The 26,481-nt window shown below is 38.9% G+C and overlaps 1 protein-coding gene and 1 pseudogene across 2 annotated transcripts in view; both read left to right on the forward strand.

Moving 5' to 3' along the window:
* LOC144651418 (uncharacterized) overlaps positions 1-26,481 on the forward strand; it is a 52,125-nt pseudogene that overhangs the window by 16,555 nt on the left and 9,089 nt on the right. The window lies entirely within an intron of this gene.
* Positions 1,767-25,566, forward strand: LOC144651559 (uncharacterized). Its single transcript, XM_078511523.1, has 16 exons — positions 1,767-1,862; positions 5,506-5,654; positions 6,346-6,529; positions 17,020-17,087; positions 17,588-17,752; positions 18,087-18,200; positions 18,525-18,650; positions 18,820-18,916; positions 19,290-19,508; positions 19,972-20,348; positions 21,003-21,170; positions 21,791-21,901; positions 22,189-22,308; positions 22,604-22,694; positions 22,984-23,358; positions 24,532-25,566. The coding sequence occupies exons 1-16, from the start codon at positions 1,778-1,780 to the stop codon at positions 25,257-25,259; spliced, it is 3,177 nt and encodes a 1,058-aa protein (XP_078367649.1). The 5' UTR covers positions 1,767-1,777; the 3' UTR covers positions 25,260-25,566.

The raw sequence follows: 26,481 nt of genomic DNA on the forward strand, positions 1-26,481 counted from the left end.
TTATGTATAGTCCCCAAATGTAGTAGCAACACCTTTAAGTTTTATGTTTGTAATGACAATATTGATATGTTGAAGTAATATAGGGTACATAGCACAAATGTCTTATAATCATAGACACGCGGAAAAACGTTTCTTTTTCTTTGATAGCTCGACGCACAGTACGGTCTTTAATGTACATTGACCTAATTTGATAAAAGCAGTTTTAATTTGGCGCGACATGGTGTCTCTACCTTGACATTTATTCTGTTAGTTTAACACGAAATAGTTTTCTTAAATTCGTAAAACTCCTTATCATGCAATTGTTAGGCTCAGTAAGTCTGGACTGTGGTGTTTACCATGAAAATCCATTCACGACTTAATGTTAAACAGGACGCTAAAACAATAACAATGAGACAACAGAAGGAAAGTAAGACAAAGCAAACGTAAGGATCGAAGGGAGGATACAGGATAAGAAAAGAAAAATTAAGCGTGGCTTTTGCTAGCTTTCCTGCACATCTGATGAAAAGATACCTCCGAGCCACGACTGACTGTTGTCGAGCTGCCGGGAAAAAATAGAACGTGCCGTGCCCAGCCTGGCTGTGAATGTATGAAATACCTTGATAAATTAATAGATCTGTCAGGGCTTGACTCTCCTTTAGCACTCATGGTAAGTTGTGTGTCTTGTTAATAAGCTTTTACGTACATTAACCCTGATCTGCAATGCCCTTCAAGTGTCCAATTAAAAACCGTCATATCATGAGTCACTGTTATGTTCAATTATTATTTTCTAAGAAGACTTTTTACAGTTATCCGTTGTTTTTATATAGTTTGTAGGATAAGTACTAGCGGAAAGTAATTCCATTGTACTTTTCATTTGTAAAGGGGACACTTCGCTCATTCCGTGATAAAAAGTTTTTGTTGGAGTTGTTCTCTAAAGTGAGTTTAACATGACCTGTAAATAAGCTTTGAACTCAGTACGTAAATAAGTCTTTTAGCCCAACCAATAACACATACCAGTCATTTTGTCTGTTAGGTCTTATATGCGAAATGCATATAAGGAAAGGCAACAGATATGGGAACGCAAGTATTGGATCGGGACTGTACTTTTCACTACGTGAACCCAGTACTAGTTATAGGTCGCAAGTACGTTGAAGAACCATTGTCTGTAGCTCATTTCGTGATTAAAGCTTCTGGAATTAGTTAGCGCCTATAAATCCGCTTCAAGGTAGAGTTTAAGCTTCCGCCGCAATCATTAAAAGTAGCGAGATCCTTTTTGTCAGGTTAAATATGTGTGAAAACAAAAACGAATTTAAAATTCCCCGCCCTCAGCTTAAATTAGAACGCAGAGCAAAGTACTCTTATGGTCTTTTGAGGAAACAATTAAAGCTGTGTCCTATTCGAAAATCACTTTCGAGAGCTTCGAATAAAAATTTAACTACGGTAAAGCTCGGTATTGTCAATTGTATCACTTTATTACTGAATTGGAGCAAAGCGTGCTGACAGTAATCCCACGTTTTCTCACATGAACCACAGGTACCGCATTTTGATGTTTTGTGCGTGCAGTACAGTGGCTTGGAAGTTTGTCAGAAGTCAAGCGATTCTTACTCGATTCGTGATACAATTTGAAACCTGACATCTCCAGTGTGATTTTAACCTGACCTGTAAAAATCCAGTTGAAAACAATGTGTTTGCTAGCTAAGAAAGGCAATATTTCTGCTTACGTATGAGACCCATTTGAAGAGATATAAATTAAGACTCTGACAGGCCCAGAGAACAGTGCACCTTTTCACTCGTCAAGATGCGCTTGGCAATGTATCTTGCACCTTCGCCTTCAGTTCTGCTGGTTTTGGCCATACTGGGATGTCTCACTTTTACAGTAAATGGTAAGTCTGCCATCAGTGATCCATGTTCTAGAAAAAGTACTTTACATGAACTTCATTAAGCACTCAATGTAACCTTTCTTTAAAATAATCTCACTGTTTCTTTCCAACCATGAAGAAGCTTAGGTTTTATGGGTTTCATTAATTTTGGGCTGTGCCTTGTTTATGAAATACCTTCGCTAACGTTTGCACGCTTTTAAGCACTTTGTTAAGTAAATGTAAGCAAAAGGGTCCTAAAGCAAAAGGAATTGGAGACTTTTATACGCACGCAGGCAAACTTCTATGCTATTAAAGAGGTTACGAGTATTATTTTCAAAGACATGCACGGGCAGAGATCTTGTTCTTCGATCGTTGGGAGCTGAGAATGTTTCCTAAAATGCCATTTTATCAACTCATTTTTGTTATCGTTTTTTTAGAAAATAAAAGGCATCTAATATTTTGTCGACACAATGGAAGCGAATACAACTTTTTATCAAAATTTTCATATTTGTAACAGACTGAAGTCGACACGCCCCCTTTCAGAGATGAAGAAAGGAGAACGCCTGTTTGTGTTTTTCGCATAAAGCATAGAACATTTTCTAAAATAAAATTATATTATGTGGGTCATTTTTTATCAAACATCTAGAGGTCTGGCATATTTTTCTGTCACTGCCACACACACCAGGCTCGTGTTAAAGAAGAGATTTGATTTGAAAAGAGCACTGTTGGTAAAGCGGACACGACCCATTAACTTTGCTTTCTAGCTACAAAATTCCTTTTCTGAAGACGAAACCTATTGAACCTTCTGACGCAGTAAAAGTCGCAAGTTGCGCATTTTATATTTCTTTGTTTCAGCTGCGTTACTGATGGATATTCACGCCTCTGAGAACGACTGGTTTTGCAAATATGTTATATTTCTTTGTCGATGTACATTTTACCGTCTACGATTTGTGGAAACGTTGTACAAATAGTTCATCACATTATTCTTTATGTGGAAAGTTGCATGACAAGGTCGAGGGTGGGGCTGGAGGTAACGTTAACGGGAGTCTTTTCTCAGAAAGCTGTACGTTCTCCCTATTTGAGGCTTTTGGAGGTAACTACATTAGTTTTGAGCGTTTTGAGTCGAACGTCACAACCAGAAACGAGTCGAAGTACTTCTTGTGTGTGTGTGCGAGTGTCATGTGAAATCTGCAAGGACGTGCGAGAACGCATCATGCCAATACAAAAATAGAAAACCTTTGTCTGGTCTAAGGTCGCTGAAAGTCTTTGAAGGATTTGGTTGGATTAGTGAATACTTCAATGTAGAATCCTTTTATCCGCTACTTATAAATATTTTTGGAGGCTAATATATCACTAGGCCCACTCAAGAACAGTTTAGTCCTGCATTGTTTTTCTTTAGTATCATTCCAATTTCAACAGTTTTTCTCTTAATTCTTCAAGAGAAATAACCTACGATCAGGCTAAAATTTTCGCAATCTTATTTTCTCTTTAAGTGGTTCGCGTGCCGTGCAAAAGCGCGGGAAAACTGATAACCATGATCTCGTAAATGAATTTCAGCTGAAACTTAAAACATCGCATGCTTTTGATCTCTCCAAACTGTCGTAACACAACAGATCTGAAACATATCAGTTCGTGACAAAATGAAACTTATTTGTATCACTGTAAATGGTTGTGAGATATTTAATTGGAAGCTGTTGCTTGCTCAGGTACGAATCTGCCTTGATCGACAATTGAATATAAATGGTAAAGCCTTAGTCAGTAGCAAATGCAATAATTGGAATTTGTTTCAAGTTGCTTTCTTATTGCTGGCTAGCTATTTGTGGCAGTTTGTTTAAACACAGTGTATGGAAGTCACAGAAACGGATTAACCGAGTGTTGTCTGGTGCCCTCCGGTTCATATAATGCTTCCCACTGGAGGGATTAAAATTTCGTGCGTTACATACGCGCTTTTAATTTTCATGTGTTTAACTCAACAGGGAATCCTCGCTTAGACCACAGAGCAAAATAGAACTGCTGAGCATTTAGAAATGACTACTACGAGATATAAATGAAAGAGACACGTTATATTTTATGAGTTTTAGAAGGAGAAAGAAAACAACTCTGACATCTCTACCATCAAAGACTTCAAAAGCGATCAAAGTGCCTTTGACCTTTAATACTGACGGCCGAGTATCGTATATTAGCTTAGCCTGCGAACAGGCTCCCGAGTGGGGTTTTTACGCGAGCGAAGCGAGCGGCGTACGCGAGCGAAGCGAGCGGAAGAGCGGGGCCTGAGGGGGAGCCTGTAGACTTTGTTTGATTCCGCCCATCCGCCCACTTGTAATGGATCCTGTAACACATCTGTCAGTAGGGTAATTAGACCTAGCAAAAAAACAGATGACAGGCCTACACAGACTCCTACTTCGTGACTTTTGTACAAAATAAGCCGTTCGGTAAAATTGGATTTGGTCGTCCAATTTATTTTGACGCTTCAAAGTTGTTTAGAAAGGGCACTATGCTCTGTCACTTGTATTATAAGAAGGCGATTTTAGGTTATAAAGTAGGGTCGAAAGACTGCCGCTCAGCAGATGTGTAGAGATGATAGATCTGCACCGTTTCCCGTTAGTACATTTTGACACCTCTGTATTAAATTTTGCTATTGCGGTTAGCCTTGGCTCATTCATATTCGCAAGATGTGTTTTAAGCTCTAAAAATGTTCGCTCTGGAAGGACACAGATCCTATTTCCGTGAATATGTTGATTATGTACTTGCATTCTATATTTGCAAGGCCGGGCCCGGCTGTTTATAGTGTTGCAATGTGTGTTGCTTTTTATCACGGATGACAATTTATTTCTGTTCACTTTAGCCAGAGACTGCGTAGCTTTATTTTGCAAAGCTATTGCTTTGTTTTAGAGACACGTTATTTACTGTCGCTAAGGATATGTATCTTGCATCAATTTTAACGAGCGTTTAGTCTTTTGAGCTCGATGTTTTGGGTTTTTGCCTCTTTCCTTTGTTCGTTGTGTGACATTTGCACCACAAGATAAATGTAGGATTCATGTTGATTTATTGCATATCTAACCACACGCAAGTCGGTTGACTTTTTTGCGTGTTGTGTATGCCACTATTTTTCATCACTCACTTGTCAAAAATTAGCGTTCTGACCAATCAGATCATGATACCAGAATCTGGTATCATGGATCGGCGTTTTCAAAAGACTGTCCACAGGCTCCCGCGCCCCCGTACTCCCCCTCAGGCCCCGCTCTTCCGCTCGCTTCGCTCGCGTAAAAACCCCACTCGGGAGCCTGTTCGCAGGCTAATATTAGCTATAGATGTCACGGTTCAACATAACGCACTTCTTGTTGAACAACAACAAAAGGAAATGTAAACGCAAATGGGTCCGTGTAAAAGCCTGAGGGTTTCTTGTTAGCCAAAGAAGTGGTAAATCATTAACCACCTGTATTCAAGCTATTTACAGAAGCTTTTTGTTTGGGAACGAAGTTGAACCTAACCAAGAATGCACTTTTATAAAAAATGTTTCACCCGCATACATATTCTTTATTATTTTATCAATATGTTGTAGTATATACTAAAAATTTATTAAGTTATATAACAAACTACGTTGATATGCGTTTTTCAGTATACAAAATATTTCAGCTAACAGACGTCTGTCGTTCTGTCTGTACAGGGATTTCTCTGCAGCAAAGTGGCAAGCTCAATATGTCAAGAACGTTTAAAGACTGGACCTGCAGCAGTGGATGTTCACCTCCTATAAATTGTCGACTGCCTATTTGCACAAACGTCGCATTTCCTCATGCGTTCAGTGGATCAGGAAAGGTTAGTGTGTTAGTGCAGAACAATTGAAAATCAATTTGATAGTGAAACAGTGGGCATTAAAAAGAATTTATAGGCAAGTTTGAACGGTCTTCTATGCCGCAATATACACTGGATATTTTTAGCTTCCAAATAGTGGTGCGTCCTGCGTCTAAATATATGGCAGGGCTCAGCAGGTTTACGGAATTTAAAAAATTTTCTACTTCAGTTCCAGACTTAACACAACTGTTTACGCTGGCTGCATTATGCACTGAAGGCCAGAATTAAGCGAATCAAAAGATATAAAATGATTTTTTGTCGAATTAGGCAGAGTTTTATCTCGACATAAACAGGAGTTTCCTTTATGAGGTAGTAAACGCCATCCGGTCACTTCGTTCCAAAGTCACTTTTTTCCATGCTGATCGTTTTACATAACATAGTAAGATCGTTTTAGAAAGAAATATTAATTTAGTTAGAAATAGTTAGAAACAATGTCAAACTAGTGAAAATGTTCCCCTTTGCCTCGTCATTTCCGTGCTGGAAATTTGTGCGCATGTTTTGTAGTGTGAAGTTTGTTTATATCGTGTTCGGTGAATGAGGACTCACCCATCTGCACCCGCAACTGAATGCATGTGGTTTTCGGGCTTTTAATCCTCCGAAATTTCTCTAAATAAAATTTTTGTTGTTAATGTTAGTTTTATTTTACGTCCTTTAGGTTCAAGTGCACGTGTCATTGAGCCATGGTGAAGAGTTTTCACGTGTTCACTCTCCTTCTGCTGTGTGGGTTCAATCCGTCAGTACACGTGGATTTGAGGTGTGTGCACGTGAGTCAGGCATTGGATCAAATGGAACTGGAATCATCAACTGGCTGGCTTTCCAAGATCAACCACAAATAACACATGGTATAGACTTTCTCAAAGTCCTTCGACGCGCGGTTTAGGTATGTGGCGTACGAAGGACTTTTCCAACTTGCAGCGCGCCAATTTTACCGACCCAAAAACGGGTCGGTGAATAAATTATAGGCTCGGCCAATCAGAGTCGAGATCTCAAAGAAAGTGTCACTCAAATGTAAATCGATGCTTCTTCACGCGTCATTTCTTGTCACGTCGAGGTCACAGCATGCGAACAGCGAAGGAAGCGTTGAAAATTGCTCAGCAGGTCACGGGTTATGACAACTTGAAAGAATATCAACAACAGGCCATAGAAGCCTATCTCTGCGGAAAAGATGTTTTCGTTTCTGCGCCTACGGGAGCGGGCAAAAGCCTCACTTTTGAATTGGCACCATTTGCACTCGACTTTATGCGAGATGGAGGCGACACGACGATTGTCCTTGTTGTTGTTCCTTTAGTTTCCCTTATGAAAGACCAAGTGTATTCGTTGCAAAACCGTGGGATTGCGGCCTCGTATGTTGGAGACGATTGCAGCGACGAACAGTTGAAGGACATTATTGATTTAAAGTACCGAATTATTTTTGGAAGTCCAGAAGCGCTTCTTAACAATTACCGACACGTATTTCGCCGATTAAAACCTCACCTGAAAGCTATTTTCGTCGACGAAAGTCACTGCATAGCGAAGTGGTAAGTGTTTTCAATCTATTTAAGGAAGCGATTTATTATTTGTTTCCAATTAATGGTTTCCCCTGCTCTTGTTTCTGAATATTTCGCTTGCACGAGGAACTTAACTCTGGGCCGTTGAAATTTGTGTTCGAGCTGTCACAACACATGACAACAAAGGAAAATATTTGCATATTATTAAAACAAAAATGAAAACATATAGAATAGAAATGTGCCGCAATCCCACTCACCACCCAAATGAACGTTTTTATTTTGTGGCTTCTAAAACAGTTTCAGACAAGAGTTTGGCTCTATAGATGAGGCGAAATTATAAATTAATTAAACAAAAACATGCACTATAGCCGAACAAAACAAAGTAAACGCAAAATGCACCTGCTTTGTATACAATTTGGACTTGCAACAAGTCTATATATAATTGGTGCTTAAGTGCCTTCATTACATCGACTTCTTAAAAGCACAAGGATGTGATAAAATCTTGAATTTTTTTTTTTAAATTATTAACTAAATTTAAATCCTTGCTAAGTTGCTTTGTAGCAAGAACAGTACTTACTAGTATTTTTGCACTTCATTGTTTAAAAAATAAACACATACCTACTCTGAGAAAGGTCCCTGGTATTTTCCAGGGGAAGGGGATTTAAGAGGCAAAATTTATAGAAGCAAGGAATAAAAATTGTATTTTTTCTGAAGGAGTAGGGGTGCAAAAGTGAAACCCTACAAGAATATTTTCTTAAACTGTGCACTCTATTTTGTCACAGTTTTGTATTTAAATAAAAAAGAAAGTCCCTTAAAGCTACTTTCCTATTTGAACAGGGGTAAAGACAGCACAACAGAGGAGGCTTTCAGGAAGGATTATGGTAGGCTTTCCGAACTGCGCTCGTTGGTGCACAGAGATGTACCAGTTATTGCTTTGACAGCAACTGCAACAGAGGCCACCAGAAACACGATCATAAAAGATCTGTGCATGAAGGACTGTGTGCAGATTCTTGGTGATCCCAACAAGTCTAATATTCGATACTCCGTCATAAACGATGTTGATCATGAGGACTTATATGGGACTTTTAAGTTCATTATTGATGATTTGGAGAAAAATCAGATGAAAGCTACAAAAGTCATTGTGTTTTGCCGTAGAAAAGGACACGTCAAAGAACTGTTCGAGTTGTTTACCCAGTGCCTTGGTCCGAAGGCATATTATAGGCCTACTGGAGAAGAGCCACAGGACGATAGATCGAGGTTATTTGCAATGTACCACAAGAGAACACATAAACTTGTCAAGTAGACTGTAGAGACAGAGTTCTGTAAGGAAGATGGTACAGTAAGAGTAGTTTTTTGCACCATTGCCTTTGGTATGGGAATAAATGTGCATGGCGGCAACATTGTCATCCACCTTGGACCATCAAGTGGTCTTGACGATTACTTGCAGGAGTCTGGGAGAGTTGGTCGATAGAAAGATGTTAATGCCCATGCAGTATTGTTAAAGTACAAAGGATGCACTAGAAGCAGAAACATAACGAAGCCCATGAAGGAGTATGTGAACAATTCTACTACATGTAGACGGGTTTTGTTGCTAAAACAATTTTGCTCCACTCCTCTTCCAAACAGTGGACGTCATTCATGCTGTGATATTTGTGCTCAAAACTGTAAGTGCTTGTGTAAGTGTGCACGTGGGCAGAATAAGTGTTCTTGCAAAAAGACCTGTAATGCAGCTGAATACAGGTCAGACATTGAAAATGAACTTCTTGACATGAGGACATCCAAAGTGGCAGCAGCAACAAAGAGCAATGGCTACGCACTGAAGGGCAAAAAGGCTGCTCAGTTAAGGGAGGACTTGTTGGACTACAGACTTGAGCTTGCAGGCAATCTAAATCCCGAACAGGTGTTGACGGGCGTAGATCTCGCAACAGGCTTTTCAAGGTCTTTGGTGGACAGTGTTGTTGCCTGTGCTGCCACTGTTGACAGCTTGGAAGTGCTTATGGCAAAGTTTGACTTCTTTGATAAGAAGCATGCTGAATTTGTATGGCAATGTCTTTGCGATCTTAGTTTTGACAGTGACAGTGACTCTGATCAGACAAATGAATCAGAGGACAGTGCATCTGATGACAGTGACATTGAAATGTTCCTTAGAAAACGTAGGGCTTTTATCCTCTCTAGCTCTGAGGAGGAGCGTTCAGATTAGGAGTTATGGGTTCATTTTCCTTACGACATGCCAAGTAAAGGGGTCTTATACCGAAAATGCATCTGTTCGTGTTGTAGTATTTTTGTTATCACGAAACGGTTTGGTGACTTGAACAAATTTTCAAATTTGTTCTTACACCAACATCATAGCACAGGGCACATTGAGTAATTTTGTATATCCCTCCTTTGTTTGGCAAGTCTGTGTAGCTTATTTGTACAAAAAGTAATTTTCAGTCTGCTTACAACTGACTGTCAGTTTACAATAAGATCAAGTTTCTTCAGTTTGCTAATAGTTTTGCCAAAATATATTTTTTTCCACAATTTTGGTTAGAATAAAAACAAATTCAATAAACTTTGCAGGCAAGATTGTGCAGTAGACTAGAAATCCTACTTAAGGAAAATCAATATTGCTGTATTAGTGATTCAAGAAACATTTATTGGATTAAGAAGTTAAACATATCTTACAAATGTTTTTTCTAAAAAATTAGTACATGAACATGTTTGTTCAAGCCAAGTTTCAAATAACATAATTTCATAGGGCAATTTCATGCCTCTCAAAGTCTTGTTTCTGTTATGTAAAGACAACATGTTTGTATTTACAATGCTTATATTTGTTCAAATGCTAAGTTTAGATTTATATGTGAACTCTGGGATTAAATCCCCTTTGCAAAATTCATGGCCCTTGTAGTCTTGTTTCTATTCTGTATAGACCAGAGGTTATTATTGACAATGCTTATAATATTTGTTCAATTATTAAGATTGATATGTGAACTCTGGGATCAAATCTCAGTTTCGAGGACTTTGACCACCTCTAAATTTGGTTCCCATTTGCTCTTTGCAAAGTTCATGGTTCTCATAGTCTTGTTTCTGTTTTGCAAAGATCACATGTTTATATTTAGAAAGTTCATATTTATTCAGTGAAATAGATTTGATATGTCAATACTAGGACCAAATCTCAGTTGCCCCCCTTTTTTCCTGTTCATAAAGCCCTCCACGATGTTGATTTAGTCGCTGTAAGAAATGTTTTGCTAAATGTATGTTTCTAGAAAATATCCATACTCCTCACACAGAAGGGATTGGAAAGTCCTGGGGGTGGGAGTTGTCTCAAAGGCCAATCTATTTAAGGAAATGTATGAAGCTCAGTTTGAATTTCTTGAGGATGGGGGGGGGGGGTCATTTGGTAAAATCCCTTCTGTGGGGGAGGCATGGATAATTTATGGAACTACACAATGTCTTTGTCTTTGCCATGAGCTTTCACAATAAAGTGATTAAAACACTACAAAATGACTGCTGTGAAATTATTTCACAACCAGACTTCTGCCTGGAACTGATTTTTGAGAATGCATGAAGTAATCGTTTTGCCCGGGAGGGGGGGGGGGGGGGGGAATCGCTTAAAGGTAAAGGTGTGAAGAACTCGCTTGAAAGTGAAGGGAATGTTTCTCTTGCTTAGGGTTGTACATTTCCAATTTTTAGTATCACTTTGGATGTTCCAGGCAAACACCAATATTTTTAGCCAAAATGGTTTCGTTTAGGGTTACGACAAAATTTATAAATATAAATTCTCTTTTTAGAATTTTGGTATCTTGTAAGGGTGTAAAATAGCTTGAGCCATTTCCAACAAGCATCCCCATTCCTTTACTATAGGAGTCCCCCCCCCAATCGTTTTGCAAGTTTGGCCAATTAGATTTGATAGTGAGTCTGTGAATTACTGACCTCAAGTGTTTTTATGCATGCTCAAAAAATTTGGTCTGACCAGAGGTCTAGCTAGATCCGTGGTACAGTCCAAAAGAATGCAGTCTCTGGAGAGTGAAATGTCAGTTCACAGTTTAAATTCTGTAATAGTGCTTTTTCCCAAACTTCTTCAAAGATTGACTAATCCAGTCCTTAAGCTTGCCACAGTCAAGACTTTCAAGTATATTCTGTGGCATATCAGGGAAACATGAATGTGCCCTTCCTGGTACCATTCTAAACACCTCATTCGGTAGCAGGTGATCTACTAACAGAAGCACATCCTCTGTTGTTGACATCATGGTGTGCTTGCCAGAGGGTTTGACAACTTGAGTTATCTTGTCAAAGTTGTTGACTACCCTGTCTGACGTTTCTGTACTCCGTCCAACACGTTGCATACTCTTGTCGGTGATCTCCCCTCTGTAGCTGTGGCAGTCATTCTTGAACGACTTGTTGTCGTGCTCTATCTCAAGATCCATTGGATGGTTTGTGTCTGGCTTTCCCCGGTGGTTTACATACCTGTTCCATGTCAGTGAATGTGCCAACCTGGGACTGAGAAGACATTGCACTTGAGCCTGAAGATGAAGCATAGCAAAAGCATACTTCGGACATTCAGAGACTTTGAAGTACAAGCAAAAGTACTTGTAAAGTCGGATCACCCTTTCTCCATCCCCATACTTTATGGCATCATTATGGTCAGCTCTCAGGAGTAACAAGATGAGAAGTTGACGAGTGTAGTTCTTGATTCTGTCTTCTTTCTCAGCAGCAGTGTGTTGAACCTGTACCGTATCTTCTCTGATGTTGTGCTTTTCAATCTCATGTTTGGCCAGTGCTTTGGGACGTTTATATGGCTTACTGCACACTCTGCACTTGAGGTCATTACTAATAGGAGCAGTCATTGACAATTCTGGTGTGTTGGTAATTACATGCTCATCAAGAAAATCTGAGATGACCTTGACTACATATTTCTTCTTGCCATCACTGTCAAGAGCAGAACCCTCAAATAGATTGGTTGTGGGCTCATCATCAACTGAAGACATCCCAAAATGATGTAGGGCACCAGCAATGAGATATGAATCTGTGACCTTATCGAGGAACTCACTTGATGCATAGTAGCGGTTATGGGGCTCGCTTGACACATTTCTGGCATCAATAGAATTTCTCATTGCATACAGTGTTCCAGAATCTCTGGCTGAACTGGTGTTGTATAAATGATGCCAAATCACCTAATAATTAATACAAACAAAATAAAGTAAGTACACTCTGAATGCCAGGAAATATTCATACACCCAAAGGAATTGGAAATTCCTGGGAATCTATTTCCCCCTTTTCACCACATAAATCACACCTGGCATACATGTAGTGAAATCCATTCGATCCTTGCCCCAGGACACCCCTATTTGGGTGTCATGTCCATTCTGGGGACATAAATCTGTCCTCAAATTTTAAACATTCCTATAATGTTTTTAATAATTTATTACCCCTAATAAAGGGAAACCTCCAGTGCAGACACTTTTGTTTGTCAGAGGCGCAACCGCGAAATGGAGGCTCCATTGCGTTTTGTATTTGAGTATCCCAGAGAGGGATAGGGTTGTATGCTTAATCCTGAAATTAGAACCTCCCCCTTGATAAAGTTTTTTTTGGTGTGTTTATCAATGATTTCAAATTATTTTTAAATTATTGGTTAAACTTCTAAAAAAATAAAAATAATTGGATAGAAATATCATAACTTTCAGTGAAATTATGGGAAAAACAATAACTGTATAAAAGTAAGTCTTAAGTATTTTAATTGGAAGTTAGAGCTGGGAACATTAATTTGAAAAGCTGGCTTCTATGAGAATAGACATGTATTTTATGAAAATGCAAACAATTTACAACTTTGAAAATAGTTAATTCAGTGCTGTTAATAATGACTGTTACCAAAAGCATTTGTCACAATTGAGCTTAATTGATTTGACAGCTCTGGGGCAAAGACAAATAATGAAATAACCAGCAATATTCTAAATCTGAAAAAACATGTTCCCTGATAAAGCTGACAACATTATATCCCCAAGTTAATGCAATTGAAGTCGCATTACCTCACACCATTCCATCTGGGCATGGAAATCCTCAATTTTAGGAATCAGTCCTTCCATTCGTGCAGAGGGGGTTCTTGCGTCCTGCATAGCTGACTGTGCCTCTTTATGTCTTTCGAAGGTCAGATAGTCGCCACCACTCAACACTTTCACGGGTTTCTCTTCCGATTCCTCATCATGGCCAGGAACATAACTGTGCATAAAATGTGCAAGGTCTATCATGTCTTCTTCATACTGCTCATTCTTGCGTAGGACTCCAAGATTGACCTACAGTGTACCAATTGGTGGAAAATTAGTGAAAGTGAACCTATAGCCTTTTTTGTAGCATTGGTTGCACAAAAATGTTGAAATGCAGTAATTAATTGTAGTAATTTTTTACTGATAAGATACAGTAAACACCCCCATGGCCAGATTAGCCGCAACCACAGATAATCCACGCCCTGGGGGGTATTCCCACAAATTTCGGGTAGAGGTGTGTGTGGTTTTAAGATACCTTTTTTTCGTTTATCTGGGCATTTATTTTAGCTAATAGAATTTAGGTACCCTATCTAAGGATCACACCGGGAACACATTGTCAAAAGGAGCAAAAATGATACCCTATTTGAGGGGAGGGCCGAGATCCTCAAAAACCATACACTTTCGGTGGGCACATTCCTATATACCCCCCCCCCCACCCCTCTCCGCCCCCCACCCCCGGGATCCACACCCGGGAATTTAGAAACTCAAATTTTGGAAAAAAAAATCTTTTTTGAAAGTAAATCAAGAGATTTGGGAGCCATCCATTGGAGATACACTTGTTGCATCAAGAGTTGTAAAGTTTTAAAGGGTTTTGTGAATGGTGGTCATGTGAGGAAAAAAATTTACACAGTACTGGTATTACCTTTTCAGTTTTGAGACGTGTTTTTTCCATGTACTGGTGACTAATCTTGTCGGGTAGGAACTCCTTCATCCACGTCAATGCAGGAATATACTTAATCCATATGTTTCCAACAAGTACTAGTAGCTCCTCTTTAAGCTTGGACTGATCATCAACACTTGGCAGGAATGTAGAGAATGGTACAACGCCAATGTCACCCTTCTGATGGTCAACAGGTAAGTGATTTGAGGGTATCCTATTCTTGAACGAGACAATTTGGAACATATGGTGATCCTTGTTCCTATTCTTCACAGTCATCTGCCTTGTTTTACAGTTTATGTCCACGTTGTCGCCTGTGAAGGAGTATCCAGGGTGCATGGAATCCCTGTGGATCTGGAGCGTGGCTTCTAGCTCTTCAACTCTGCTTGGTTCTTCCAGGTGTGCCTTCTCTATCTCTGACTGTATGCGTTGTTCTTCCTTGTGGTCTTCCTCTACACTTTTCTTCCATTCTATCAACTTGCTGTCAAACCCTTCTCCAAACTTCTCGGTCATTGTGCAGGTAGCATTGTAGCTGAGGCAGTTGTATACTGATGAGAGGCGTTTGAAGCCAACTTTCTTTAGGCCACCTTTCTTGAGAATGACAGACTTGACACGCCGGATGGCATCAAGGTCAGAATTGAATACTGAAATCAACTGGCACCCAGCATCAATCATTGGAGCCAGTAATGCAGAGCCTTTCTTATGCACATTTCTAGCTTGAGATGGATTTGCCACAGCAGAACACAGGAATGTATGAAAAAGGGGACACCTTTCCTTCAACTCATCATCAATCAATTTCCAGTTTAGAGCTTTTAGCTGTTCCTTCTCCTTCTGACGAAGCAGTGAAGGTTGCCCTAATGTGCACAGTCCAGTGAGTTCCTTTGTTATCTGTTTGCACATTGCCTCTGTGATCTCTTCCTTGTATTCGACATCTTTTATGAGAGAAGCCACAGTGGTTTTTGGTGTTCCTGTGGCAAGCTGACGGGCAATTATTGCTTTCTGGCCGTACAAGAACACTCTTCTTGAGGGGCTATTTGGATATGAAATTATTATCTGAAAATAAACACAAATTATTATATCAAAATAATTATTTTCCAAAACCGCAGTTCATGCACTCATCAGTTATTGCTAAACAAGGTTCAAACTATTTGCTGGTCAAAATCACAATGAATCCCATTCAAGATATTAGTTTTTGACGATACTGATTGCATCAAAATAAAAAAAATTAAAACCTGCATTATTTTTTATCAATAAAATTTTAATATGGTATATAAGTCCAGTAGTTTATTGTCAAAACATTATTTCTGTTCATCCTTTTTTTCGATTCGAGCAATTATTGTCAAAATATTTTTCGCTTCCGAGCTAATAAAACCCTTTAATAATAAACCCCGGGCTTATGATCAGAATTTTATGATATAAAAACATTTTGAAATTGGAGTCCCAACTCTAGTTGATTTGACACGAAAGGAAATCGCAAATTAATATTTCGACTTTTGTAGTAACTTCTCTTCAAAGTTTAATTAAAAGTCGCAAACGTGCGATAGTATTTCATTCATTTCTGTGAAAAAATAAACAACCTCAATTAAAACGACCCAGAAAGCGGCAAAAAGCTTCTACGCGGGTTCATGCAACAATATTTGTTGCATGAATTGTTGCTATAATAAAATTATTATTCTAGAGAGAAACATAGAACACGATTTTGACTTTGAATTATTTCACAATGTTGATTCAAGTTTCTTGCGACAAGTCTAAACGAGATTCAATATTTTGATTTAATACGGTGAAAAAATCGAAGTTATATGAAAATGTAACGTACAGAGAATACAGTAGAAATCTCGTTATTTCTTTATTTACGTATTAAATCTCGCGGAATGTTCAATGTCTCACCTTTGTCCGGGCAAGAACTTACAATTTTGGTGGATCCAGTTATATTCCGCGAAAACCGCGAAAGTATTCACTTCACAAAAGTAAGTTACCCGAATTACATATTTAACAGTTTCTCGGGGGACTTTATAAAACATATATAGTAAGTTATTTTGCAAAGGACAGAAAATCACTCGAATCTAACGCTTAGCGAGAAAATTCCGGAAAATTAATATCACACTTCAGTGACACTTAGGGAATTTCAACCATCGCAAAGTCATTTAATAATTGAGCTTTATACATGTCATATCCTTACCTCGACAAAGCTTTCCTCTTCTGATGAATCAAATAAGTCAGCTTGAGTCGATGCATCTCTTGTGAGCAGCAAAAAATCTTGTTCCCTAGCAGCTAGTTTATCTGGGGCATCCTGCAGGCGAAGCGATCTTTTCACGGTTGCATTACCAGAGGCGTCTGAAGATAGTCTCTTCGTGCTGGTCGTGCTGCCTTTCTGTTCAGCTATCGCATCATGGCCAGCCTTCAAGGAATCCCTCACAAGGTTAACTTTCTTTACGATTGTATCGTTTTTATCAGCACAGTTTCTACAAATAATATTTGTAGTCAGTTCAGGTTCTGTGAATTGCCGTCCGGCGAGGATTTCCAAGTCTAAGCAAGCCTTGTGTTTTTTGCCACCTGGGCCGATCAACCTTCGTCTGTAATCGTTTTTTATGACTTCCTTGGCGCAAATAAGACAAATTTGATCTTTTGAGCTAGGCGAAACCGAAATTCGCGTGATCGTTTTGGTCGGAGTTGACCCCGCGCTACTTTCCGCCATCACAAACAGGAATTCATGAAACTTGACTCCCGCTTAAAAAGTCACGCGCTTGCAGAAGCACCGCCCCCTGATAATTGATACCTCTTGGTTTTGGCGGGAACCTTGATTCAAAACCCTGCAAGCGGGACAAGTCGCCCTCTCGCGACTTCGTCACTCGCGATCGTCGCTTCGCGACTCCATGCGCGCCGCTTCGCGACGCGTGGCTCGCTTCGCTCGCCAATATAGAGGGCGACTTGGTGCAAGTCTACACATGGTAGTGTTACTTTTAATGGAATATGGACAACAGAAAGCAAATGCGAGAAAGTTACGCTTTCACAGGTTAGAAAACAATATCGTTAGAAGGGAGAAAACTGTTTAAAAATCAGTAAGGCTTTTTGATAGAAGAAATAGAAAAATAAGTTGTAGTTTCTTTCGTCTGTTTTGATAGCTAAAGTTATAACGAAATTCAATTACTTCTTATTGGAATAAGGTGGAAACTGAATAAATGCACAATTTTTTTTTTCACGTTTTCCTTTTTGAGTTATTTTTTATTCCATCCTTTTCATCGAGTTTTTCCCATCATCAGTTCTATCAGCCGATCCTAGAAAATGTCAGAATATAGTGGCAATTTAAAAGAAAAAGGGGATGAAGGTGGCAGGGGGTGCAAGCCAAACCCTCGTCACACAATTTTAAAGGGATTGTTTAGTGCTTTTATTCGATTTTAATAAATTATGCACGGGAAATTTCGCAGGCCTCTGTTTTTTTCCTTCCCTGCTTATAATTCAACTACATCAATCAAATCTTGGACTCTCATTATATAGTTTTCTTTAATTATACAGAGCTTTAGTGGAAAGCCTTCTGTGTTTGTCTCAGCTAAGTACACTCGTAGTACAAAGCCTGATGACGCCATGTATATCTGGCTGGAGAATGTGAAGCCCGGATCCTTCGAAGTTTGCATCCGCGAGTTTCTACAGTTCGACGGGAAACACCAGGATGCAATTGTGGTGAGTAAAATTATTTGGACATTTTTGAGAGTTGCATAGATTTAACTGAAAATAACTGTTAGAATGGGAATGGAAGTTAACACAGCACTCCACTATAAAATGACTCTTTTTGCTGCAGCTCAAAATGCTACACGATGCCTGTTTAGCAAATGTTTTGGGTGGAGCAGTGGTTATTTATACGAACCTTAGTTTCAATTTTTACAACTTCCTAGAATTCGTAGTTTATCGCCAGGGCTCGTTGTACTTTGTTCCTCATCAATGGTACTCATTTGGAATAAGCTGAAATAAGAGATATTGATATTTTTTCTATCAATTTTTCTTAATTTCCCCACAGGATTGGTTTGCTTTCCATGGCAACGGTTCTGATTTGAATTTTACGCTGGCAGGAGAATCGTTCTTCCCTAACACAGGAAATCCAACCGCTGAAGACAACTACGGCTTCTGTCAAGTGAGTGTATTTGATAAGCAGGTGTCAATCACGTCATCGTGTATAGGCTTATCTCAGTAAACAAAAATAAACACCTTAGACGTTTTGTTTAATTTTTTGTATGTCTCAAATTATGAGCTTTTGCCAATTAGTATAAGATCCAACAAACAAGTTAAAATGTCTTCAACCAATGATTTCATAAACGTGATGGTTTCAAGATTGTCGTGTGTTTTTTTTTTTTTTGAGAGTAAAATTTCACCATAGAGGAAAATATTGCGACTTTAGTGCACTATGTATCGTTTCTTTGCATCAAATGACGCCTTTTTTGTCTATTTCTGTTCACAGGAAGTGCAGTTCAACACAACATTCTATACATCGCCAGTTGTCCTTGTGTCTGTCAATCACTATTACGATCGGAAAGTTAAAAACTACATTTTACCAAAACACAACATTATCACGGCATGGGTTGAGGTAGGACATAGCTTTTTATTGCATGTATTTATGGCAGTTTGGCCCTCATTGGTGTTTTGAACAACTACACGTTAACACCCAAGAGACACTTTTGAGCCTGTAAGGAATGCATTACAACTACTTATAAAAACATTAATAAAAATTCACAATACTTTCATTTTCATTTTAGGAAGTTGGACTCACATCCATGCGGATGTGCGTGAAAGACCTGAGTGGAACGGGAGCCCAACACGACCCTTTGTCTGGTAGTTTTCTTGTAATTGGAGGTTAGTTATTATGCTGTTTATAATCTAAAACTTGGCTAAAACTAAGGCATACTTATTAATCAAGTGATCACCTTGTAAAAAAGTTGCAGCGATCTAAAAATTAACAATGAATTATTTATAACGATGTTAAGTTGTGCACCTATCCTCCAGTTCTAAAAATTGATCGTTCAAACTTGATCACGCCAGTATATTATCTGTTTTAGTTAAATTATAAAATGGAATTGTAATGCAGCTAGTCTTGAAAGCGGTATAAGTACAACTTGTTTTTTTTACTCTTTTGTTTAACAAATCTCGATCGATCCATTTCGTGACGTGCACTGTCCATCATCTAGGGCCAATATAAGACTCACTCTTATACTCCTTTGTTTTACAGATCTCAATCCATGTCTGGGCGTACATTGTCCTTCATTTGGCGTTTGTAAAACTTACAACGCCCATGAAGCTCGCTGTGTGTGTTATGAAGACTGTCCTTCCTATCAGGACCCAGTGTGCACCGCGAATGGTACAACATACGACAACAAATGCTGGCACGAGTTGAACTACTGTAGAGGACTTGAGAATAATCTTGTGTATCACCCAGGAAGCTGTGAGGGTAAGTCAGAGTGTATGTTGAATGGTAAAAAAGTAGCATTTTGCTCAATCTCATGAATCGCAAAAGCCAAATGGCTTATGGATGCAAATGTGTAACTGTGGTTTTTGCTGTTTAAAACGACTGGGAGTACTTTTGTTATCTCTTGGGTAGAATATCAGCCCACTGCCTGTTGCCCTCTGCACTTTTAACAATTCGAGAATACCCGTTTTCTTTCTCAGCGGAGAGAGGAATTATAAGAGTATCGCGTATCCTTGCTCAAAAACTTCAATGCAGGTTTTGTCATCTGTAACTTATCCATCGCTTGTTCACTGATTTAGACAATGTTCTATTTGAAGATGATTTGAAAAAGATATGGTTTAGAAAATGTCAACTTTCTCTTTTAAAATTCTTTTATCATGTTTGCAACTCGAGTTCAGTACAGAAACAAATGATTAAAATAAGTCATTTTTAATTTCTTAAACAGGTTTTCCAATTGAGCGTGGTCGTGTGGAACTTCTTCGTGTTCCAAAGTGGTCTGATTCAAGCTGCCAGACGGTCGCTTTCCCGCCATACCGGTTTTATCCGGACAAGCAAGTTCATGTACAGATAACAGTCAATCACATGAATTTGAATGATTCTAAAACTGTCCACGACGCCATAACTTCCTGGACTGAAAATATCAATATAAAGAATTTCACAGTTTGCGCAATGCAATCTGGGAGAAAGAGTAAGAACTTCAATCCATTTGCGACTGTTGGTTGGCTGGCGTATCAGGGAGCACCGCCCAAAGGAATGACGGGAAACATCAAGATCAAGAAATGGTGGTCTGGAACAAATTGTGCAGATGTGACTTTTCCCAAGGTTTGACTGCTTTATATGCTCTTTTTCTAAGATGTTTATGTACAATTTCAACATATACATCTAATTTTTATTTTTGTAGTGCCGGACTGTTCATTGTTTGAAAGTTATGGTTGATGTTATGGTTTATGGTTTATTGTTTATGAAAGTTATGGCTTATGCTCGCAGCATAAACCATTAAAATTTAAAGTGACGCAACGTTAGGCATATTTTCTAAAACCATTTTTATGGGAAACTCTCGTAATTTTCCGGTAAATGGATAAATCAAATGTTATAAATTTTGTAAGATTTGGACATACTTCTTCAATTCTTGAAGCTCAAGTATCCCAACCTCAAAATAGGAGGGTCTGTTCTACATGTATGTTTCACACCAAGCATAAGGTTTTGTATGGGGAGAAACAGTTGTTTTCTTAAACCTTATAAGTACGATTGAGTATATCCTTTCCAAATTGACTACATTTTAAACTAGCAGTATTTACTATAGTATTTACTATAGTATCGGTTTACTATACAGTAAACCGATTCACGCATCGCTCGTGGTTTAAATTGACATCTTATGATGCTGGTTCTTCAATGCAGTCGACATTCTTCCCAGGAAGAGATCAAGATATGTAATTAAGTTTTGTATTTGATATTTCTCATTGTTTCTCAATACAGGACAAGTTTAAGGAGGAGCCTGTAGTTCTCGTGACGTCAGAACATTTAAGAACTGGTAAGGAGTATGATGCCGCGCTGATCTGGACAGAGGATGTAACCAAGGACTCATTTAAAGTCTGTCTGCGAGAATTACAAAACTTTGATGGAAAGCATGAAGATATTAGTGTGGTACGCACTTTTAAAATTAACACGACCAATAGTTTAGTAAACTTAGAAGTAAAGAGAAAGGTTAACCATTTAACCACCTACAACCGGTTACAAAATTGCAAAAATTAAACAACCAACTTTCATTCTGACCTCTCTCTTTCGCAAGTTGTTGTTCAATTTTTTCTTGTAAATGGTTGTAGCACTTCGACTTCGTTATTTTGCAAAGTAGGTCCTGAGTATTCAAAAAGCCGAAAATCGCCAACCCAGGATTTAAAAACAAATCAAGGATACAATTTATCTCGTATGAAAGTGTTTCTCTGGTTTAAGTTTGAGATCATTCAACGTTAAAACTGAAGGAAAGCAAAAATATAAACAGAAAATCTCGCTAAAACTTCGCGCTAATTTAGGATTAGCTTAATTATGTGTTTCTGTTATTTATAAGAAACGGTAGTGAGGAACAAAGCGGAGGCTTTAGTGGGTAGAAAAACTTGCATCTAAAAACTGATTGCATGACAATAACACCAGTAATCACTTTTAGATCAATTTTAGTCGCCAGTTCCAAAATTATGAGCAAAGGAAATATAGGAACTTTACAATGGACTTCTGTTTATTCAAACCAAATCCATTGCATTTTATTGTAGAACTGGTTGGCGTTTTCTAAACTACACAAACCGCTCTTTACTGAACATGGCTATGTCAAGTTTCCAAACACCAACCCACCAACAGATGAAAATAACAACGCTTACTGCGAGGTAAGTTTACAGAAAAGTGCATGAAAAGAAATTAACAGGCTGTGTGGAAGGCAGAAAAAAAACTTTATCAGTGTACTTGCATATTTTTGGATAACTCTCACTTATTATATTATTGAGAAACAAATTATGAAGTTTTCAGAACTAAAGTGCATTGAACGTATCAGGGCACGCATTTGCAGAAAGTAACTCAGCCTCCATACAGATAAATAAAATGTGCAGTGCTTAGTTAATAACCACTAAAATACTTGAACAGCGAACTGAGATTTAATTATTTGTTTATATTACAGTTTGTGCAGTTTACACGAAGTTATAACACAACACCATTAGTTCTTGTATTAGCCAATCACAGCACAACAACAAGTGGAAACTCGGCACCAGTCCATAACGGAATCACGGCATGGATTGAGGTAAAACTTCGTTTTATTGTATACGTACACTAACAATTATGGATAAAGCTGTCGACAATATAACTTTGAGAAAGTCATTCAAAACCAAAAGTAATATTTTTATAATATTTTTTAATCTTGTCGATAATATATAATATATCAGTATTCCAGCTCCCCTTACAGCCATCGAGAGTAGTAGGATATCAGTAAAAGTAGAAGCAGTAATAGCTGCAAGTTGTGGCAGTGGCAGGGGGGGTGGTGTTGGTGTGGTAATGGTAGTGGTAGCAGTCACTTGCTGTTACCTTTACATTTGCAGAACATGAACGCCTCTGGATTAAGAGCCTGTGTCAAGGAATTGTACGAGACAAGATATGATCCTGTGTCAGTTAGCTATGTGGTCCTTACAGGTTAGTGAATACTGAGGGCCACACAGGAGAGGGGAGGGGGTCCATGTTCCCTTGTTCGCAGGAAAATTTCCTCTGTGTTCCCTTGTTACTAAAAAGTATTTTGTCGATATTTAGCTCTGTTTTGTTTTGTTACCTTGTTCCCTATTATTTTATGGTGACGATCCCTTGTTCCATAAACCCGCTGGGGAGCTTTAATACCACTATTATTTACTTTGCACCGAATAACTAAGAAATAACCTCCTTTCACCTATTAAGACAAACAGCCAACAGATGTTTGCAATTTTGGCAGATATTTGTGATCCTGGATGGGACTATTTTCATGGCTTCTGCTACTTTACAAGTCAAACATGTGCCAATTGGACGGCAGCATTGCAAAAATGTCGACAAAAAGACTCCGTCCTTGTTGATGTCGGCACCAATGAAGAGAATGTGTACTTGCAGCATCGACACAATGGTGCAAAGTCTTGGTTGGGGTTGAATGATCGATTTGTGGAAGGCAACTTCACTTGGGCGGGTCGAGGAGAAGGAAACTTTACGGCTTGGGCTCAAAATCAGCCAAATAATTTCAGAGGAGAAGATTGTGTTCATGCACTTGGTGTGCAACACAGCTACGAGTGGAATGACGTGCGGTGCAGCGAATGTCATCAGTACACTTGTAAGAAAGGTAAGATGTCAATCAGTGTTCATTAGGCCGAATCATAAATCATAGACAGTGTTTAAATCTTATCAATGCAACAACCCTGACAAAATTAAACCCACCCTGCGAGCAGAGCCCCTTTTTTCCACTGATATACTTGAGAAGAAGGGGCTCTGCAAGAATCGTGTAAAATCCTTGATGAGCATGCGCGAGGCTTACGCGATGCTTACGCGTTTAGCTTGCGCGAGGACCACTTAATCTTAGCATGCGCGCGCGGAATGGCTTGTCGTATCGTACACGACATTGTGAACAAAGTGTTTGTTTTACAAGTTCTTTTCTTCAAAAATCGTCTGCGTTCCCTCAGTAAAAACACTTTAAGCACCGCTTGAGGTCGTATTAGTGACTTTATGGTAGAGATGTGCGATTTAAACCGTGAAATTTCTTCTTGGTTTGCTAAAAAAATGAGATCTTAAATGATCCACAAGCTGCACGCGCGCACAAACGGTAGCAGATGGCGAGAGCAATCTTCAGCTCTAGTGCTTTCGAGAGCGTACTGTGGGCTCCGTCTTGGCCATCAGTTTTTCCAAAAATTAATGCCCGCGCAGCAAAAACCGGTTTAATCAGGACTGACCAGCCCAAACTTTGAGGCTGCAGCGACTTCAAAGAAATGACACGATTCACGCAGAGCCTCTTTCTACTTCCCAAATCTCAACCGTAAGGAAGTTAAAAGAGGCTCTGCTCTCAGGGTAAATTAAACCATGCAACCACTATAAAGGAGCATCGATGGTTGAAATACTTACTATTGCCCAATAATCTTATACGTTATAATCAAACACAATTTACATTACAGAAGATTGGAGTGTCCAGGAACAATTTGTAAAATTTAACACATTGTTATTTAACCCTTTGATTTCAAGAATGATCATCCTCTGATTTCTCCTTACAAACTGACTGGTGACGAGAATTAAGGAAATCATCAACTAGTTGATAGACTGTCAGTTGATATTGTCTTGATCTAACATCAAATTCTCTCTACTAACTTTAAAGGAAATGCACGACAATCAATGAAGAGGTTGCTTTTATCACTTTTTTACTCGTTTTTAGCCTCAGTTTTCTGTGCAGTGTTAGACATAAACACACGTCTTTGATAATATTTATCAGTGTTAAGCTTAGTTTTAACTCGTCTTATCTGTTCAACAGACCTAAATGAATGCGAAAGACAGACAAATGAGTGTCATCAGCATGCCAGCTGTACAAATGAACATGGATCGTATTCGTGCGAGTGTAATCAAGGTTACATTGGAGATGGCTTCGAATGCCATCTTGGTTCCTGTTCTGTGATCAGGAAATACGTCAGCAGTAAAAGCGGAAATTACGTCATTGATCCAGATGGCGCGGGAGGTCAAGCACCATTTACTGTTTACTGTGACATGAGTGACAAGAATGGAGTTGGCGTGACAGTGGTAAGTCACGACAGTGAGAGCAGAACGCACGTGCAGGGATATGAAGCTCCAGGTAGTTACAAACGTGACATCCATTACACAGGAGCGAGTCTGTCTCAACTGGCGAGTCTCACCAGAGTCTCTTCGCACTGTGAACAGTTTATCAAGTACGAGTGTTATCATTCATTTATGCACTCTGGATTTGCCTGGTGGGTATCACGTGATTCTAGTAAGATGACGTACTGGGGCGGAGCATCACCTGGCAGTGGTAAGTGCGCATGCGGGATGACCAACTCATGTGTGAACCCCAGTCAAGGTTGTAACTGTGATAACAATGACCAGGTGTGGCGTGAAGACAGCGGTCTCCTCACTGACAAGGCACATCTACCAGTTAAACAGCTAAGGTTTGGTGATACAGGCACAAGCCAATACAACGAGCAAGGTTACCACACGCTGGGAAAACTGAAATGCTATGGTATAGCATAAACTTTAACATCTTGATGTAGGTCTCCGGACAATAATAAGCCACATCAGCTTTTCTCTGGCTTTTCAGTTACAAAAATGTTTGGTTAAACTTAGTATTTTAATAATCGTAATAGGTTTTTATGTAGGAAAGTAAGATAGCCTAAGATACTAATCAGTGTAGTAACAAAAAAGACCAAAAAGCAAGCAAGGATGAAAAGATATGAGCTTTGTTATTTGTTTAACGGCCATTGATGTTTTCCCAAGAGTGTAATTAACTATAGGAACTCTGGGCTACTTATTGAAAAATGCGTAAAAGTGAGAGCTTCGTGGACAACTGTAATCTACCTAGCACAAAAAAAACTAATAAAACTGGAGTCTTTCAAGCTGTTTGATTTATCAGTTTAATTTCATTCTAAATCCTTTGAATTTTTGGGGATTCCTAAGGGCATCCCCAGTTGTTTTCAGGGTGCGTGTGTATTTCCCTTGGGAGTGAGGATAATTTGATTAACAACCGAAATAACCAATAACAGCATCATATATTGGTCCCTTGGGTGTTGGGCAAACAGGTTTTGGTAAGGTTGGGTTAAATTGTGAGGAATTGAGGAAAACTGGTTTTGATGCGGAAGACAAGGAAATTAGACAAATGCATGAGCTCGAGGATAACTACTTTTGCAAGGTGATTGTTTCTATTTTCGTGTTCAGCTATCTCTGCGTGTAAATTAAATCGCTTTAGTTGCTTTCAATAAACCCGGGAATAAACCGCCCGAACTAGCTAACATCTAAATTTTTCAGTTACAGTTGGACTCTCATTCCTCATATCGTTAGAGCGACTGGCGGAAATACGTTGACTATGCCAATATGATAAGCAAAAGCGAATTTTTTTGGTATTTTCCTTTGTGAAAGCTAAAATTCCTTGCCGGTCCCGTCAAATGTCTACACTTTCAGCAGTCAAATCAGTTACATGCGGTTGACTTTTCCCAATAATATTTAATCAATACAGTACTGCATGTATCTTAAAATTTAAACAAAGTTTTATGTCGTAAAAAATACTTGTGAATTGATTGAGACGTTCTTCGCCACTTTTGTGTCTTACGTGATGTCTGTTAAAATTTAATTAACAATTAAACACGCAACGAGTTCGCTTCATATTTTTCGCCGATACATCGCTTTATTCGAACTTAAAAGCATTGTAGTCGCCAAAAAATTTCAATATTTTTTTGGTGTTGCTGAGGATTATCCTTCC

Source organism: Oculina patagonica, chromosome 4 (assembly GCF_052425735.1).
Source record: "Oculina patagonica isolate OP01 chromosome 4, crgOcupat, whole genome shotgun sequence".
NCBI lineage: Eukaryota > Metazoa > Cnidaria > Anthozoa > Scleractinia > Oculinidae > Oculina > Oculina patagonica.